Source organism: Parambassis ranga, chromosome 15 (genome assembly GCF_900634625.1).
Source record: "Parambassis ranga chromosome 15, fParRan2.1, whole genome shotgun sequence".
In the NCBI taxonomy this organism is placed as follows: domain Eukaryota; kingdom Metazoa; phylum Chordata; class Actinopteri; family Ambassidae; genus Parambassis; species Parambassis ranga.
In genome coordinates, this window is record NC_041035.1 from 8,736,103 (window position 1) to 8,752,119 (window position 16,017).

General features: G+C 41.2%; 1 protein-coding gene across 2 annotated transcripts in view; it reads left to right on the forward strand.

The window, feature by feature from the left end:
- The window catches only part of slc8a1b (solute carrier family 8 member 1b), a 98,810-nt gene that overhangs the window by 57,791 nt on the left and 25,002 nt on the right, over positions 1-16,017 (forward strand). The window contains exon 5 of one of the 2 annotated variants that reach the window (XM_028423032.1): positions 12,867-12,985. In XM_028423032.1, the coding sequence (XP_028278833.1) occupies positions 12,867-12,985 (119 nt within the window). Of the gene's footprint in view, positions 1-12,866; positions 12,986-13,291; positions 13,402-16,017 lie in introns of both variants that reach the window. The other variant, XM_028423033.1, reaches the window with a different exon arrangement.

The following is a 16,017-nucleotide window of genomic DNA, read 5'->3' on the forward strand; positions in this document are numbered from 1 at the left end:
AAGGAGCACAGCAAATTAGTGTTTTAGGGAGAGGTATTTGTGATCTGCATTAATGCAATGTGCTTAGTTTCACTTCCATTCTTTCTCTCGGCTCTAAGCAACCCAATCACCCTATAAGTATCAGCACAATGAGGTTTTAGAGGTGACAGGTGGGTTGTTTCCAGCCAGCGGCTTCTGTTTTTCCATTTAAATCCACTTTAGAATGATTTAATGCAAATCAAGCTGTTGTTACCAGTACACTGTGTAATACAATAGTTATAAAGTCTGCAAGACCCTATATTTATCACAAGCAGCTCTTTTTTCGGTGTTGTGAATCTGCATGCTCCAGGAAATGGTATAAGACTGGAACTGTGTTAATATGCTGCTCAGCAAGAAAAGCAAAGCCGCTCACTGATAAGACACTTTGATTTCTTAAATGCCAAGCAGGCTGAGCGAGCATTCTGAAAAAGTTTATAACCTGTTTTGTCACCCGAGCAGTCACAGGCAAGTGATGCCAATTAAAGCTAACATGTTTCATCTGTAATGAGACATTTCTTGACATTGACCCTGTCTGCTGTCCACTACATGTCCTTCCTGTCATCTGGGTTTCAGCTGTGTGCTCAGCACAGGGAGCAGGGGTAAAGTAAATTGCTGAGTATCTCTTCTTATCTGTGGAAATCTCTCATCTCATCATGATAGATAAGGATTTTGGTATTTTGCATGCTAGCTTTAGCAGCATGTTAATCACATTCCATCATATTGATTCTGTCATGCAGGGCTCAAGGAACAACCTATTATGAATTCTCAATTAAGTTTCAAACCTGCTCTTAGCAAAAGCAATACTGTAATGGGAAACTTTTCACTTTGCACTTATGAAAATGCCTCCCTGTGATAGGTTGACCTCTCCCGGCAGGTCACAGGCTCCCTGTGGGACCACCGTCTGCTCACCTCACCCACTGTCTCTCCATCTTCTCCTGCCTGTGTTCTACCACCTTCTGTCGTTTTATCACTAATTGTCTTTGTCACTTGAATGTTTTCTTTCTCTGCTAGTCAAAATGTGTTTTGTTGTTCACAGCTCATAACCATCTCCCTACATAGCAAAGGTTGCCTTGTAATGCTGCTGTAAAGCAGAGGAGCTGCACTTTGCATTTTGTCTCTGTTGGTCTCATTCTTTCTGTCATTTTCCATTTGCCTCTTTTCTCTCCTGCCAGCACAGCTTCACAATTCACCATGATTTGTAGAGGTGTGTGCATTTTCTGGAAAATGAACATGTGCATGCCTCTGTGACTACCTGCTGCCAAGTGTCTGGCATGTCTTTTGTCAGATTTCATTGCTGTTGTCCAGTAAATGAAAAGTGTGTAAGAATAAAACAGAAAGAGAGACAGGCAGTTGAGGTGGGGAGCAAAACACACACACCAAACAGAAAAGGCTTTCTCAACACCCAGATAAACATGTGAAGACTTTTGTGGAAAGAGAGGCTTGTGGAGTGTGCTTTTGTTTTGTGTGTACTGTATGTGGGGGTGTGTAATCATGTGACAACTGTGCCCGGTCAACTATGCCTCCACAGCGGAAGAGATGCATCTCACCTTGTCTGACAACATTCAGACAACATTTCTGTCAGACTCCTGACCACAGAACTATCTGTTCCACACACTAAGATTAGACTGGTGTTACTGGAACAGCAGAGGAGATGGATAAACAGACCTACGTTAAAAGGATGTGATTGAAAACAGCACTGCTTTAGCAGCAGCAACAGCAACATCAATCAGCCTATAAAGCCTTAATGGTCTTTTTTTTGTGAAGACGATCCTTTTTTTGCATAGCACAGTCAAATTATCAATAGAAATTAATCAGCTTTGACTTCCACAGAAATCTATTTTCTATTTTATAATTCACCCTGTTAGGCTACAAAGAAGGAAATAAGTGTTTATCTTCTCTGAATGTCCACCCTGATCCCTGAACCTCAGGCTGACGATTGTATACATTCATCCATGTATACACTACCTTATTAGGAGAGAGGTCATAAGTTCACTGTGTGTGTGTGTGTGTGTGTGTGTGTGTGTGTGTGTGTGTGTGTGTGTGCGTGTGAGTGTGTGTGCAGGCACACACACTGGTCATATATGGGCACAGCAGAACGCTGTAACTGCTCTGTATTAGCCACCATGACATGAGTCAATATCTGATTTATTTAAAGGTTATGGTGCGACTCCCTCTTTCCCCTAGCCTGCACTTCACAGCAATTTAATGGAGTACTGCTCTGTATTGTACAGAAGGTCCTTACTCCATATCTCAAAGTTCAACAACACACACCAAAGCAATCTAGATGTAAAAATGAATACTTGACTTTAAGGTGAACTGTCCCTTTAATTTAGTTATGTCAATTAGAGGTCCACCAAAGCAAAACCACACTGAAATCAGGTCTAAAGTTAAGATATCTCTTTATCTGACTTTTAATTAAATAGATGAACCCAGATGAATTCACTTGTCTTCTAATGATGAAAAGTGAGAAAGGGTGAGAGAGAATGGGGGAAAGAGGATGAAATATGGGGAACCAATCTGTCTCTGAGAAAAAAAAGGACTTACTGTCATTTGTTAAGGGTTTACATGCTTAGGTTGTGTTTGTGTTGAGGTGTGCCAATAAAGCAATTTGAATTGAGAATGAGACAATGGAATACAAAGAAATGAGTGGGAGAGGAGAATGAGTTGTCATTGACTCAAGCCAATAAAGCAAACTCCAAAGAGAAACACAGAGGGGAGGTGAATGAGCCTCTTCAATCCATGCCAGTAAAATTCATTAGAATACTGGAGGGTGAATTAAAAGAGATTTGGAGTCGATGTGTAAGTGGCAGAAAGAGAGGCTGCCATTGCCAAATGGAACAGTGTGCCACTGCTAAACCTAATCACACAACAAGGAAAAAGGAGGAAGGGGAGAGTTTGCACAAAGTTGCCACAGAATCTGTAGATTGAGAAGAAATGTCAGTGGGAGGAAAGAGATTTTTTTTTTCCACCTCATAAGTTTGTAAAGGAAAATGGCAAAGAGCACGCAGCCGACAGAAAGACAGTGAGCTTTATTGTATGGTGTCCAGCTCTGTGAATGGCTCTGCCAGTCGCTTTTCCCTGCTGCCTTTTGTGTGGTCAGACTTAGCGCCGGCAACCAGTTCATACTGCTGTTTCCTGCTAGCAAATTAAAAGCCTAATGCTGTAGGCCCAACATGTTCACAGAAGTGTTTTAGAGGGCTGCTCTGTCGGACGGGGAATGGTAATGAGCAACGCTGTTATCTAAATGACTGTTTTCCATTAGAGCAGGTTCTTCTAACAAGTTTATATCGGCTGGATCCCTTCTGTGTATTAGTATTGATCTGTTATTTCAAAACAGGGAGACATTATTTTCATTTAATCATCTCTTATAACACAGTGTTACAGCCATACAAACATTTGCTGTGGTGCTTTAGTAGCAGTAAATGAGATGTTAAATGGGAAAGACAACTCAAACAGATAATCCCTTCTTTAGCTCAACAAGGATGCCCCCATTGGCTTGACAGGTGATGTAGGGCAAGAGCACATTAAGAATACAGTGATGTGGCATAAATCAATCTCTCTACACCGTATAAAGCGAATCTCTGCGTGTTGTGTGCCCGTGTGTGAAGTTGAAGTGGTTCGGATGAGTGGTTGTCATATTTTAGCTACAAGTTGTTTTATCTACGGGCAGCTGCACAGAGCCCTGGGTTGTTTGGGGGCCTTCATGATCTGACAAACTCTGTTCCACAACAATGACCACAAGCCTTTCCCCTCCCCCCCCTTAAACAAACAACGACGATTCACAATGACATTTCAGCGTCATGTAATGATGTCATATTTCATTTGTGTGTGGTTAGCAGCTCAATCACTGACTGCATCGCATTACAAATTGTACTCAAACGGATCCTTGTGAGCTTGTTTCGGTTGCTATCATGCTAAGCAAAGAAAGCATCTGATTAAGCAGAGTCTCTGTTTGCCTCCAAGATTGTCTCAGTCAGTAACAGTAGTGCTGCCACTCACCTATGCTGTGGCAGTGGGTGCTAATCTGCGCTGGACCCAAGAGACTGCAGGCCCCTAATTATTTGGCCTCCTAAATAAATTAATATAAATACATTATATATTTATATATAATATATATGAGCAGTTTCCCCCTTGGATTAATGAAGTATTTCTGGTTGTGATTGTGATTCTGATTTATCTTGATCTATGTGAAAGTGATCTGTTTTTTGCTCACACAGATTTTATCAGCTGCCCTCTTACACTCCTACACTGTATGTACTTGCATTTTTTATATATACAACCACTGAGTCACTGACACGCACAAAGTGTGTGATCGAGTGTGTAATCAAAGAAAGAGTGAGAGCGAATGGAAGGAGTGTTGAGAGGACTATCAAACCCGTATCACAAACACACACACACACAGCAGACACACACTGGTGAAATGGAGTGAAAGGGATTCAAATGAAGATTGAAGAGAAAAGTGATGTGAATTCATGAGAGACCAAATCATGAAAAGTGAAGTGACTGAAAGGTGTAATCCTCTTTACCCGTGCAGCACTGATGGAATTAGCTTGTACCTTTTCATCACTAACAACCTCAGTTAGGAAACACCTGTAACAGCTAAGTGAAAGTGGGACCTTTCAAAAGGAAGTAACTTTAATACCTGGCATTTATATTCAGCTCCACTTTCAGCCTTAAGATGTGGCTGAGATGAAAGGTGGTTATCCTTATCTTTCTGCTGTGTGGCTCTTCTGACGATGCCTTGCAGCTGTCATTAGGACGTGAATGCTAAAGATAACAAGAACTGTCTGGTGCATGAGCCAGCCAGATTCACTGCCCCCTTTCTCTTGTTTGTGCACACATGCTCAGTGTAGATGTAATAACAAAGGTTTTACATTGTAGTTTAAGACTGAGCATGAGTAGGTAAAGGGAATAGAAACTAAAAACTTAAAGGTAGGGTAGGAGATTTTGAAAACTCAGTGAGAGTCAGCCAGATTTTGAAAGTAAACACACGCCCCGTTCTCTCGGAGCTCACCACGAAGCCACGCCTCCCAACCAGTCTGTGACTTCGGCCATCATGCACGTACCTCTCTGATGCGCACAGAGCAGGAAGAGAGTGACAACCAGCCAATACTCCACGCAGGTGCGCCTCGCAGGATTGGCTGATGTTTTTAGCGTTTTATAGCATCCACAGATGATTCATATTCTTCGTTTTAAAGCGAAACTGCCGAACTAATTGGTTGCTATCGGATTGTAAAGAGAAGTTACACTAATTTAACAAAAAGCGCATCAGAATGAAATCTCCTACCCTACCTTTAAAGGATTAAACATTCTAACTTGTAAGGTCCTTTGGAGAGAAAAAGACTAAGTGATGATTAATCATGAAAAACCCATTAAAAATATTTCAGCCTTGTGGGGAAGAGAGAAACATTCAGAGTCAGATGATGCAGGGTAGAAGAGTGAGTGAAAAAAAAGACCAAACCACAGAAAATACAGAAAGAATAAGCATTTGCCATCAGTCCTTGGATTAAAGCATCCACTTTACGCTTGTCCCCAATGAAATCATCTGTCCTGTGTTTTGACACCGGCGCCTTGTTGTTTGGGAGATGGATAAAGAATCGGAGCCCACACACACACAGGAGGAGGGCTGTTATTTCAGTGTGCTGAGGCAAGTCTTTATCTGACACTTAATCCTTAAAATTACATGTCTCTCCAGGATGATTCTGAAATATGAAGATCCTCAAAACAAGCGAGTTTTCCTGCTGATTTCAGAGAATATCAGCTCGTAGAAGAAACAGAAACAGGCGTATTAACGCTTTTTAATTATTTGGAAACATTTTTATTCTTGTTAATTCAAAGGAGTGTTGTGCATTCTGTTTCTTTCCATTTGCAATAATCTCTCAGCCTGAAAGCTAACATAGAAGTGGCAAACACTGCAGTTCCACAAATGGCCACTTCAGGGTGGTTTAAAAAGCAAGTCAGTCCCTACAAGTCTGCATGTTAGAATCTTCAACTTTACAGCAGCTCTCTAAATTATTTCCCTGCTCAATACGGGTGGTGACATTTGAATAATCGGGTCCTCTAGAATGCTTTCCAGGCGCAGTCGGTGAAAAGGAGTTTTTTTTTTTTTACTGTGGCTGCAGGAGCTCTTCAGTCTACTTGAGTATGCCTCAGCCTCCCTCAGCGCTGATCCCATCATGCAGCTTAGAGCTCATAAATGGCCTGAAAATGATGCAGCACTGCAGCTGGTTTGGCAGCATCCACTGATTAGCATTCATATGCTCTCTCTTGCTCATTTGCTACTTTTATATGTAGAACATGATATATGTACTATATTTACATATGACTTTGTTGTGTGGCTACACCATCTGTGACTCCTTTTGCCCCTCTTTGCTAACTCCAACTATTTTTTCTTCTTCTTCTTCTTCTTCTTCTTCTTCTTCTAATTGCAATTAGACCACAGTTTGTGTGTATGTGTGCTTGTGTGTTAGTTTGTCTAACATTTGGAGGGTGCTGAGCTCAGCTTTTTCTCTTAATCGTGACTTGAATAACTAAAAGTGCCATTAATTAGTTTCTCTCTCCCCTCGCTCTAGTCAGGAGGCAACATACACAAACACTGACAGACATTCAGTTCTTGGATGCCCCAACTAACCACAACTTGTCTAGCCCTCATAATTGTTATGTGTGTTGTCCTCATAAGGGAGGAAAGCCCCCACAATATGACTGTGCACATAGATTTATGTCTCTGCCACACACACACACACACACACAGAGACACACACACACATGCAGTTTTTAAATCAGACTTATAAGCTCCTCCAAGACATTTCCTGTGTAAAGTCTTGTGTGTGCATGCTTGTGTTTAGATTTGTGTGTGAGGGAGTCCCATGGATTTTCCAAACTCCTTATTTGGTTAACAAGATAAACTGCAGATAGGCATGAAGGGAGAGCAAGATAGCCAGACATTGTGTAGAGGGAGAGGGAGAGGGAAACTCCCTGTGATGAGAGAAAATAGTTTAAATGACACAGAGTATCTGATGATACACACACACACACACAGACCCACACACACAAAAAATGGAGGATGGTCGCTGTTTATGGCTTTGTCAACTTCATTTTGCATAGTGCTGTCCAATAAAAATGACCATTAACATAAACATTATTTCACAGCCCTGTTCAGTGTCAGACTCCCTGAACCTCTGGCATTGCCCCTGAAGAATTTATTTTAAGTTTTGTTTTTCATCCTTATTATTAAAGCATACCACAAGCTGAAGGTTAATAGTCTTCATTCCAGGCACCTTAAATAGCTTTATAACCTGAGAAATGTGTGTGAGACCAAAAATGCTGAAAGGCTTCTGGATGCTTTTCAACAGCCAATACAACTGCACTGTGAAGCAGGACACCTGTTCAGATTCATGTTTCAATCATTGAAGTTAAATACCACACAGTGGCAGAACAGACATATTTCTTAAATGTCAGATGATAAATTTATAACCAAACAGATAAAAACCGCCCACAACAGCAGGTCTGTGGCAGGTGTGTGTGTTTGTAACCTGTTGTGTTTCCATTAGCCTCCATGATGTTGGGATTATGTGTATTAGAGAGCAGACTGGATCTTATTAGTGGAGGCCTGGCTGAGCGCTGTCGGTCTATTGTTGTGGTTTCCCACACTGGCCAACATCATTATCAGCTTTGTTTTATAAAACCGCTGCATGTAAATTGTACACACACACACACGCGCACAGGGCTTCTCCTGTGTGAAGCTGTGTCACACACATGGATTTGCACACTCCTGCTAATAAAATTGCACTCTGCTAAGTAGAGACACCCCCCTTTGTATGTTAAACTGTGTGTCTTTAAACTATCACAACTTAAACACACACAAGCCTCGGTGTTGACACACTCATCCGTACACACAATTAAGAACATACCACAAACCTATATATGTGCATGCACACGCTTCTTTTGTTTAGTCTGTGACCATAGTCCGCCCACAAGCAATCTGTTCTACACAAACTAAACAGTTCACAGCCTGAAAGGCCAGTTTTTACACACATACACACACACACACAACTCCCACTTTTGCAAACTTACATAGAAAATGTTTGGACAAAAGAGATGCATGGAAACAGAAAGCACCCAAAAGCTCACATGTTGGGATTAAATCACGTCTTCATACACAGGTTGGGTCTGTCACAGTGATGTCATTTGGTTGTTGACACCACACACACACAGAACCATCTGTGTGGCAACATTTTCCTTCTCAATATTAAAAATAAAACGGTGGTTCCCAAACTCAAATTTTCCAATCCAAATAATGTCACTAAGGCAGAGGGAGTGCCCGGCACCGCAGCCTGTTGTGCTCTGCAGTGTAGATGCAGTATAGGCAAGAAGCTCTGAATGATAGAACAAGCTCATGAAGTCATTGCAGATGATTAATTGCTTATGTTAATAAAAATAAAAAATAGCTTAAAATGTTTGTTCTTAATCATTTTTCTGGTGACCCAACTGTAGAGAGTTCACACAGTCTCCCTTTGGTTTTTAGTGGCATGTTTGCAGCACAAAACTGCCAAACATCACCACATATCTTCCCCTGTGCTGTTTTAGGTGTGGTGGAGTAATTGTCATGGAGCAGTACAGTACATCATCTGATCCAAGACAAATCATGTAATCGTACTGCTTCCATAACACTCAGCACTCATGGCAGATTTTCAAGGTCCAAATTGCACGAGCAACAGAGCCAGAAATGTGCAAAATCTTTTATTTCATGAGAAGGTGAATGTGGAAAATTCTCAAACCACATGTGAAGAAACTTGGATCAACAAAAAGATAAACTGAAGCTGTATATTGTGGCAGTACAAGTGTAGGAGGAGCAGGAGCGTGATGGAGAAGCAAGAGAGTAGAGATCTGTCACAGCTGCTCAGATGTTGTTGTTATTTTTTTTTTAATGCTTTTTAGCAAAGTCAGATGGAGGACGTCTCTCCGGAAACACAGATGTACACACATTGTGTCCCTGGAGTAATATGTGTGTGTGTGAGCATTTTTGAATTCCTGCAGCCAAAGATTCCTTTAGCGTGCTCATGCGTGGGCGTGAAAGCATGCTAGTGTGATACATTTGTGAATGCTGGCATGCACATGTGATTCCACCTCTGTATGTGTGAGGATCTGTGCGGTGGTATCGCTGTGGGTATGTTGGTGTCAGCACCAAGAGTTAGAACTGAAAATTAGGACATTTTCTCAGTTCAGATTTATTTATTTTTTTATGTTAATATTTAGTCAAATGGATGACAGTGTACCAATGAGGATCCTCCCAAGTACAGAACCTTCAACATGTGAACATTCACACAAACACAGAAGAATTCACACTGCCTTTACCATATATACAGATGGCAAATTAAAATGCACAGTCACCACTTACTCCAAACAGTAACTGTAGGCTACTGTGTATTATCAAAGTGTCCTTTACACACATCACTATACACACGCAGCACAAATCAGCATAGTGTATGGTGTGTGTGTGTGTGTGTGTGTACAGTATGTGGCGTCTTTCTCAAACACACTCACTTGTCAGCGCACACGCACACACACCATTGGTCTGGAAACAATCTTCTCCACCCCTGTTGGTTACCCAAACACTGCGTTGCCATGGCAACATGTCAGCGTGCTATACAGTCAACCAGCATGTTTGTCATACAGAGAAGTGTGTGTGTGGGTTCATGTGTTAAAGAGGCTGTGTGTATGTGTGAGCTGAGAGTGAGACAAGCAGAACAAGATGATAAATCTTGTTAGTTATGGATTAATTTTGTCTAATGCACTGTCTGGATATGCTTGTTTCATTGTACAAGTATGTGAGAGTCTGTGTGTGTCTGTGTGTGTGTTTTTACCAGCAGCTGGTCATCTGTGACGTTCTCCACAAAAAGTCATCATCCTTGTACTTTTTTAGGGGGAAAAAATACACCCTGGTGTCTCAGCACAAATGATTCACTGTAAATCAGTTTTTATTCTCCTTCCAAGCTGTGAGAGTGTAATTTAAAGAGGACTATCAGCCACTGATAAAACATTCCAGAAAAATGAGGTTAATAATACTGACATAACATTTGTTCAGTGGCTGATTTGATTGGAATGATTTTGTCTTTTAAGGGAAAATTCAGCCCAAAGCTCTTCTCATATGGGACCTGTGTTGCTTTGGGTCCCTCTGAGACTTGTGTTAATTTTGGAGGTCTGTGCTCTCAATCCTGTGCAAATCTGTCTGTCTGTAATTGGTACAAAAAAGATGGGTCATCTGCAAATTGGTATTGCATTTTTTTTTTCAAAGAGTTTATGGAAACAGAATGAGGTAAAGTTATAAATATCCTTGTGTACTTTAGCTGAATTATTAGTTGAAATGGTTGTTAAGCTTCATACTTTCCTGGATCGGGATGTAAACAAACCCTGAATCTTGGTCTTCCTTGCTTTCCATCTGCATGGAGGATCAAGTGCCTTGCTCAAGAACTCCACCTTGAGGCAGGGGAGGGTTTTACTCCCATCACACCTCCAGCTGCTGCTGTATAAGTGCTAGCTGGCAGCATGTTTGGTCATGAGTCTTTCCATGGCAGAAGGTGAAAACTGCCCTCCGTCTGCTGCTATGGAAAAGTAATAAACAGACTAATCCCATTGTGTGTAATGAGTTAACCTCTGACATTTGTATGTGTGTTGGTGTTTGCATATGAGATTTGTATAGATTAACCCTTACTGTGTTTGTGTTATGTAGTTGATAGATTAAGTTTCTCTGTATAATTGGATTATTAGCAGATGGCTGTGTGTGTCTCCTGTCATTAGCAGCATAACATATAGATTTACTCAATCGTGAGTGCAATTAAATGTGTTTGTGGCAAACTGAATTAAGCCCTACCTTTACACCAAGCAATTGCTAGATAGGTAGATAATCTGAATAATCTTTGCGCTAATATACAACGGGTATGTTTTTTGAGTCAATATCACTGTCAAAATGGCAGCCACAGAGCTCCTTTTCATCATGTGGAACAGACAGTGTGAGGGTGTCAAATCAGGTCAGCAGGATGTGTGTTAGACAAATCCACAAACCTGGATGTCAGCCATCACCTCTGTGGACTTGTTAGCTGGATCGTTGTCCTGTTGGAAGATCACTCCTCTTGTCAGCCAGATTTCCTGATATTCTTCCATGGTTGTCTCAGAAATCAGCTGAGCTGCTTCCTGTAATATGGTGACACTCCTCCAGGTAGTCCATCAGCAGCACTCTGGAGAGTCTGCGGAGATTCTGTTTGTACTGTTGATTTATCATCTTTCAATGTACACAACAAACTCTTTAACAGCATAAAAACACTCATGCACATTTACTTTTCAAATGGCTACTCAGTTGATAGGGCATGGATTCGAATGTAATGTTGCTAAAACAACTCTGGCTGACCATGAAACACGAGTTGCAGGGCTGTGATCAGAGATAATGCTTATATAAGCTCTCTGAGTGTGTGTGTGTGTGTGACCGTATCTCACCCTATAGGCCAGATTATGAGTATTCTGTCAGCTGTCTTTGTTATTGCCTGTAGTGGATCTGGATCACAGTACAGCTTTTGTTCCAGACTGGAAACACAAGATAAACACACACACACACACACGCTTACACCCACAGGTGCTCATTCAGACTCACACATGCTGTATATACCGTGCCCTCTCCATAGCATTGTCACCTGGAATATGAGCTGCCTCGCCAGATATGACGGAGGCCAACTGCCACAGTAAATACACAGTCACACACACACACTGAAGCATTTTGGCTTGCTGCTACACTTATTGGTTTATTGGTGAAGACTCAGCTTCCGAGAAAGAAATCATTGGCTTGTCTTTGTTCATTGGCAGAATGCTGTTAAGGTTTACGGTCTGGTTTATTGCTGATTTATTGTCATCTTTCACAATGAAATTTCACATTGAGGGCAGCAGCAGGACAAAGATATCTGTATGTGTCATATGTGGCTATTTCAGTTTCTGGGTATCAGCATGTTCATTGATTCATTGTATAGATTTCTCTCCAGTTTCTCTTGGCTTAAATCAGGAAACAGATGGTCTTTGATGCGCCTGGTTGAGGATGTTGACTGAAGCAGCAGCAGACATTTTCGTTAAAAGCTTTCTTCATTGTTGTATTCCTGCTCCTATTTCACCTGTCATTGCAGCTGATGATTTCTTATTCTTGTACTATCTCAGACTGTTCACTGTGACTAAAAAGTGTTATAGCCAAAAAACTGCTCCAGGTTCAGAGAGATGAATAAATCTTTAGGATTTCTTGAATTGGCTGGATTGAATTTTTTTCTGATTTTCCCACAAGTATTCAAAGCTTCATAAATTTAGAATTTCTAAGACTCGTATACAGAATCTGTACTGGAGTCCCGAAATCTGATTGATAGCTTGACAAATTCATCGCCCTGATTCATGATTGCTCACTTACAAAAGTGACTAATAGAGCTGATACATTCTCCAGCCACTGCCACAATTCATTTGGCCTTTACCGTTCTTGTTCTTATCGGGGGGTCTGATATCAGGCTGGAGCAGAAGATTAAACTGAACCCTGTTCAGGACTGCAGGCTGGCAGAATGAAGAGTTTATCAGCTCGATCTGCTCTGACTGATGTGATCTGTTCTGATAACATCAAAGACTAATCTGACATCTGAGTTGGAAATAATATTTTTTCAGGCAAAAACAGTTAAGTGAGAATTTTATGTAAGAAGATATATGCTTGTGGGAAATTCTGCTCTTTTCTGTTTCTGCATGATTTTTCCAGTTTCCTGTCATTTCCTCACTTTTCTGTCTGCTCTGTTTCCCTCCTTCTCTTTTCCTCCCTTGTCCTTCCTCCTCTTCAGTAAAACCATCAAGGTGAAAATAATTGACGACGAAGAGTACGAGAAGAACAAAACCTTCTACATAGAGATTGGAGAGCCTCGCCTGGTGGAGAGCAATGACACCAAAGGTCAAGAAAACGGTGAGCCTAGCGACCCTTTGAACATTGACCGTCTTGACCTCAGAATGTCCGCCGCACCGCAGAGGTTGTGTGTTCTCAGCACATGGAGACACACTCCATGTCTTCTTGCTCCTGCAGTCTCCTCCTGACTCACTGTGGACATGAACATGCAGCAAGCTGAGGGTCACCTCATGTCACCACATCCACCATGAGTGTGTGTGTGTGCTGTTTGTGTATATACCTTGCCATTTTGTTTGTAATACCATGCATGCATTCACCAACTCCCTCTGTGTGTGTGTGTGTGTTTACGTGTGTTGTCCCATACAGGAAGACCATAACGGTTAAGATCTTAGACCGGGAGGAGTACAATAAGCAATCCTCCTTCTACCTTCTGCTTGAACCCCCCCTGTGGAGACGCAGCGGAGAGAAACAGACAGGTCTGACAGCCAATCAGCACTGAGAATTTTGTTTATGAGGTTTTAGTGGATCCTTAATCAACAGGCCTTTTTTCCGTTATCACCCACAACATTACAAACTCACACTGCTCATGCTCAAGATATGAAGCCACACAGTGCCGTCCCGATTTCATAATTTTCAGCAGGTTTTGAATATGCAGTGTGTTCACACTATAAAGACACAAAACGAAAACACAGTTGTCGTACAGCTCTGCTCGGTGGTGGAGAGAATGAGGGAGCCGCAACTGATTGTGGGTGGTGATGAAACAACTCCAAAACACTCAAGCACACAAAATAATAATAATGATTATTATTATTATTAGGAGATATTTGGAAGGAGCTGTTCTAGGAATTTTTACAATTTCATTTTAACTGGGTGTGTTGAGTAATTGTGACATAACAAGGAGCAAATAATGGATATCAGGTGATCAGTACATTTGTTTTCTGCAAACTAATTGACTTCTGTGCATGAGATTATACACATCTCTGTGACACACTCACCCCAGTAGGTGTGATCCTGTGGTAATGGATTTGGGTTTTCAATCATATTTATTATATGCACAGCTTAATATGATAACCTAGAAAGTAAAAGGCACTTTAATGGCACCCCAATAAGAGATGAAATCAAAGCATCACTAGTAGTTTTACTGTGAGTGACAACCAGCAGAGCAGCTCCCTCGTGTTTGCTCAAGTTTTAAAAGGCCTGTTGATTTAGGATTCAGGTTGAACATGCACTGCACAGACATTGCTGCTCCCTTTGTCTGTCTGTCTTTCTTTCTTTTCTTCCTCATTCTTCACTGCTTCTCTTCAGAGATGCATACAGCAAACGTGGTGGGAATCACACCTGCCCTCTGCTTTCTTCTTCTTCTCTGTTGTTTCCTACCTCATCCGGCCCAACACATTCTCATATTCTGTATGATCAATTGTCAGCTGATGTTTGAAAAAGTCACAGCTTCCTTGAAAGTGTTCAATACAGCCGGATTATGGAGTGAGAACAAAACACAGGTAATGAAGGATGTTCTCTATGGGGATGACACATGTACCTGCAGCAGAAGAAAGAATAGAGTGGAGTCGAACCTTGATGCTAGTTGCCTAATTCTCCTGAGCTTCATAAAACATTATGCACAATGAAATTTTGACATTTTAGAGATGTGTGGTTTTTAAAGGAGAGCACCCTGTAAAATGATGCTTTCATGAGTCCACCTTACACTTTTTAGTGTGACAGGGTTAGGGAGGGTTTTACATCTACATGTTTGTGTGCGTTTTCAGAGCTATGCGTCTACCCATCCCATGCTGAATCTGGTTTACACTGTGTCAATCCATTATCTCATCCAAGGTACCCACCTCTCTCTGTATGTAATTTAATACAGAGTGGTTAGAAAAAAAAGAATTTTCCACTCATTTGATGCCTTTCAAAAAAATAAAAATAGAATTCTTGGTATTCAAACTGGAGTGGTTCACAAGCAAAATGCATGTTTGTGAGGTAAATCAGTCCATCAGGTTGCTATCTCAAAGGATCTTTATGCTCTTAAACTCACTTTACCTCTTCTGGGTACACTCATTAAAAGTAGCTCCATCTCTGTCTCCCTCTAACGCACAGACACACACACACAGCTGTGCTATCAGTGTGTTAATGGCAGCGTGTGTTTACCAGGCATCAGCAGTGTTTATAGTGATGAGGGGATCAAAGACGAGGGCTGGATATCGCATTATCACAGTCAGGAGATCAAATACACCTCCGGGATACACAGACACAGACACACACTCACAAAGAGGCTGCATTAGGTTCGTGTGCTTAATGAGTGTGTTTTATGAACTGATACATGTTGTGGTTCATTGTGCTAAATGAGCCCTGCATGGATCTTTATGTACTTGGACCATAACTGTGTGTGTCCATGTAACAGTGTTAGATGTCCACGTACTTATCGTTGTGTAATTATGTGCCGCTTGTGTGTTGTATATATCTGAGGACTTTGCAAATGGCTGCTCATGAACCTAAACCTTGGAGTGTAGAAACATGAGATGAGATGGAAGTAGAAAAAAATAAAAAGCTGTGCAGTATCTGTACAGTTAATTATTTACTTGGCAGCAATTAGAGCTAACTAAAGGCCCCGTTCACCTACTGTGATCATTTATGTACAGTATCTATTGTGTAAACGCAAAAAGCATACACAGATGTGTAACATAATGACACAATGAGCCTCTCAGAAAACAGATTTTTTTTTCATGCTTTTGTGTCTCTGGTTCCCTGTTAGTGTTTACTGAGGCTGCACTTGCAGTAAATTAAGTCCTCTCACACAAAAAGCTCTTCAGAGAGAAACTACAATGTAGAATTGATTTTTTTTCAGAGCATTTAGAAATAATCCAACATATTCCATGTAGGCTTTAAAGCATTCTGCCCTAGAGACAACAGCTGAAAACAGACCCACAGCAGCACGTTTGCTCTCCGGCGGTGATTAGTATGAGAATTGTGCCTTCAGTTATAAAATCCAGAAAATAGCTTTAACATGTAAGTAGTGTAAGGCTGAGAGAAGACAGTCAGCATCTCTTTTTAGAACTCAGCGAAGTCCGTTTCATCTTTTATCAAACTGGTACTTT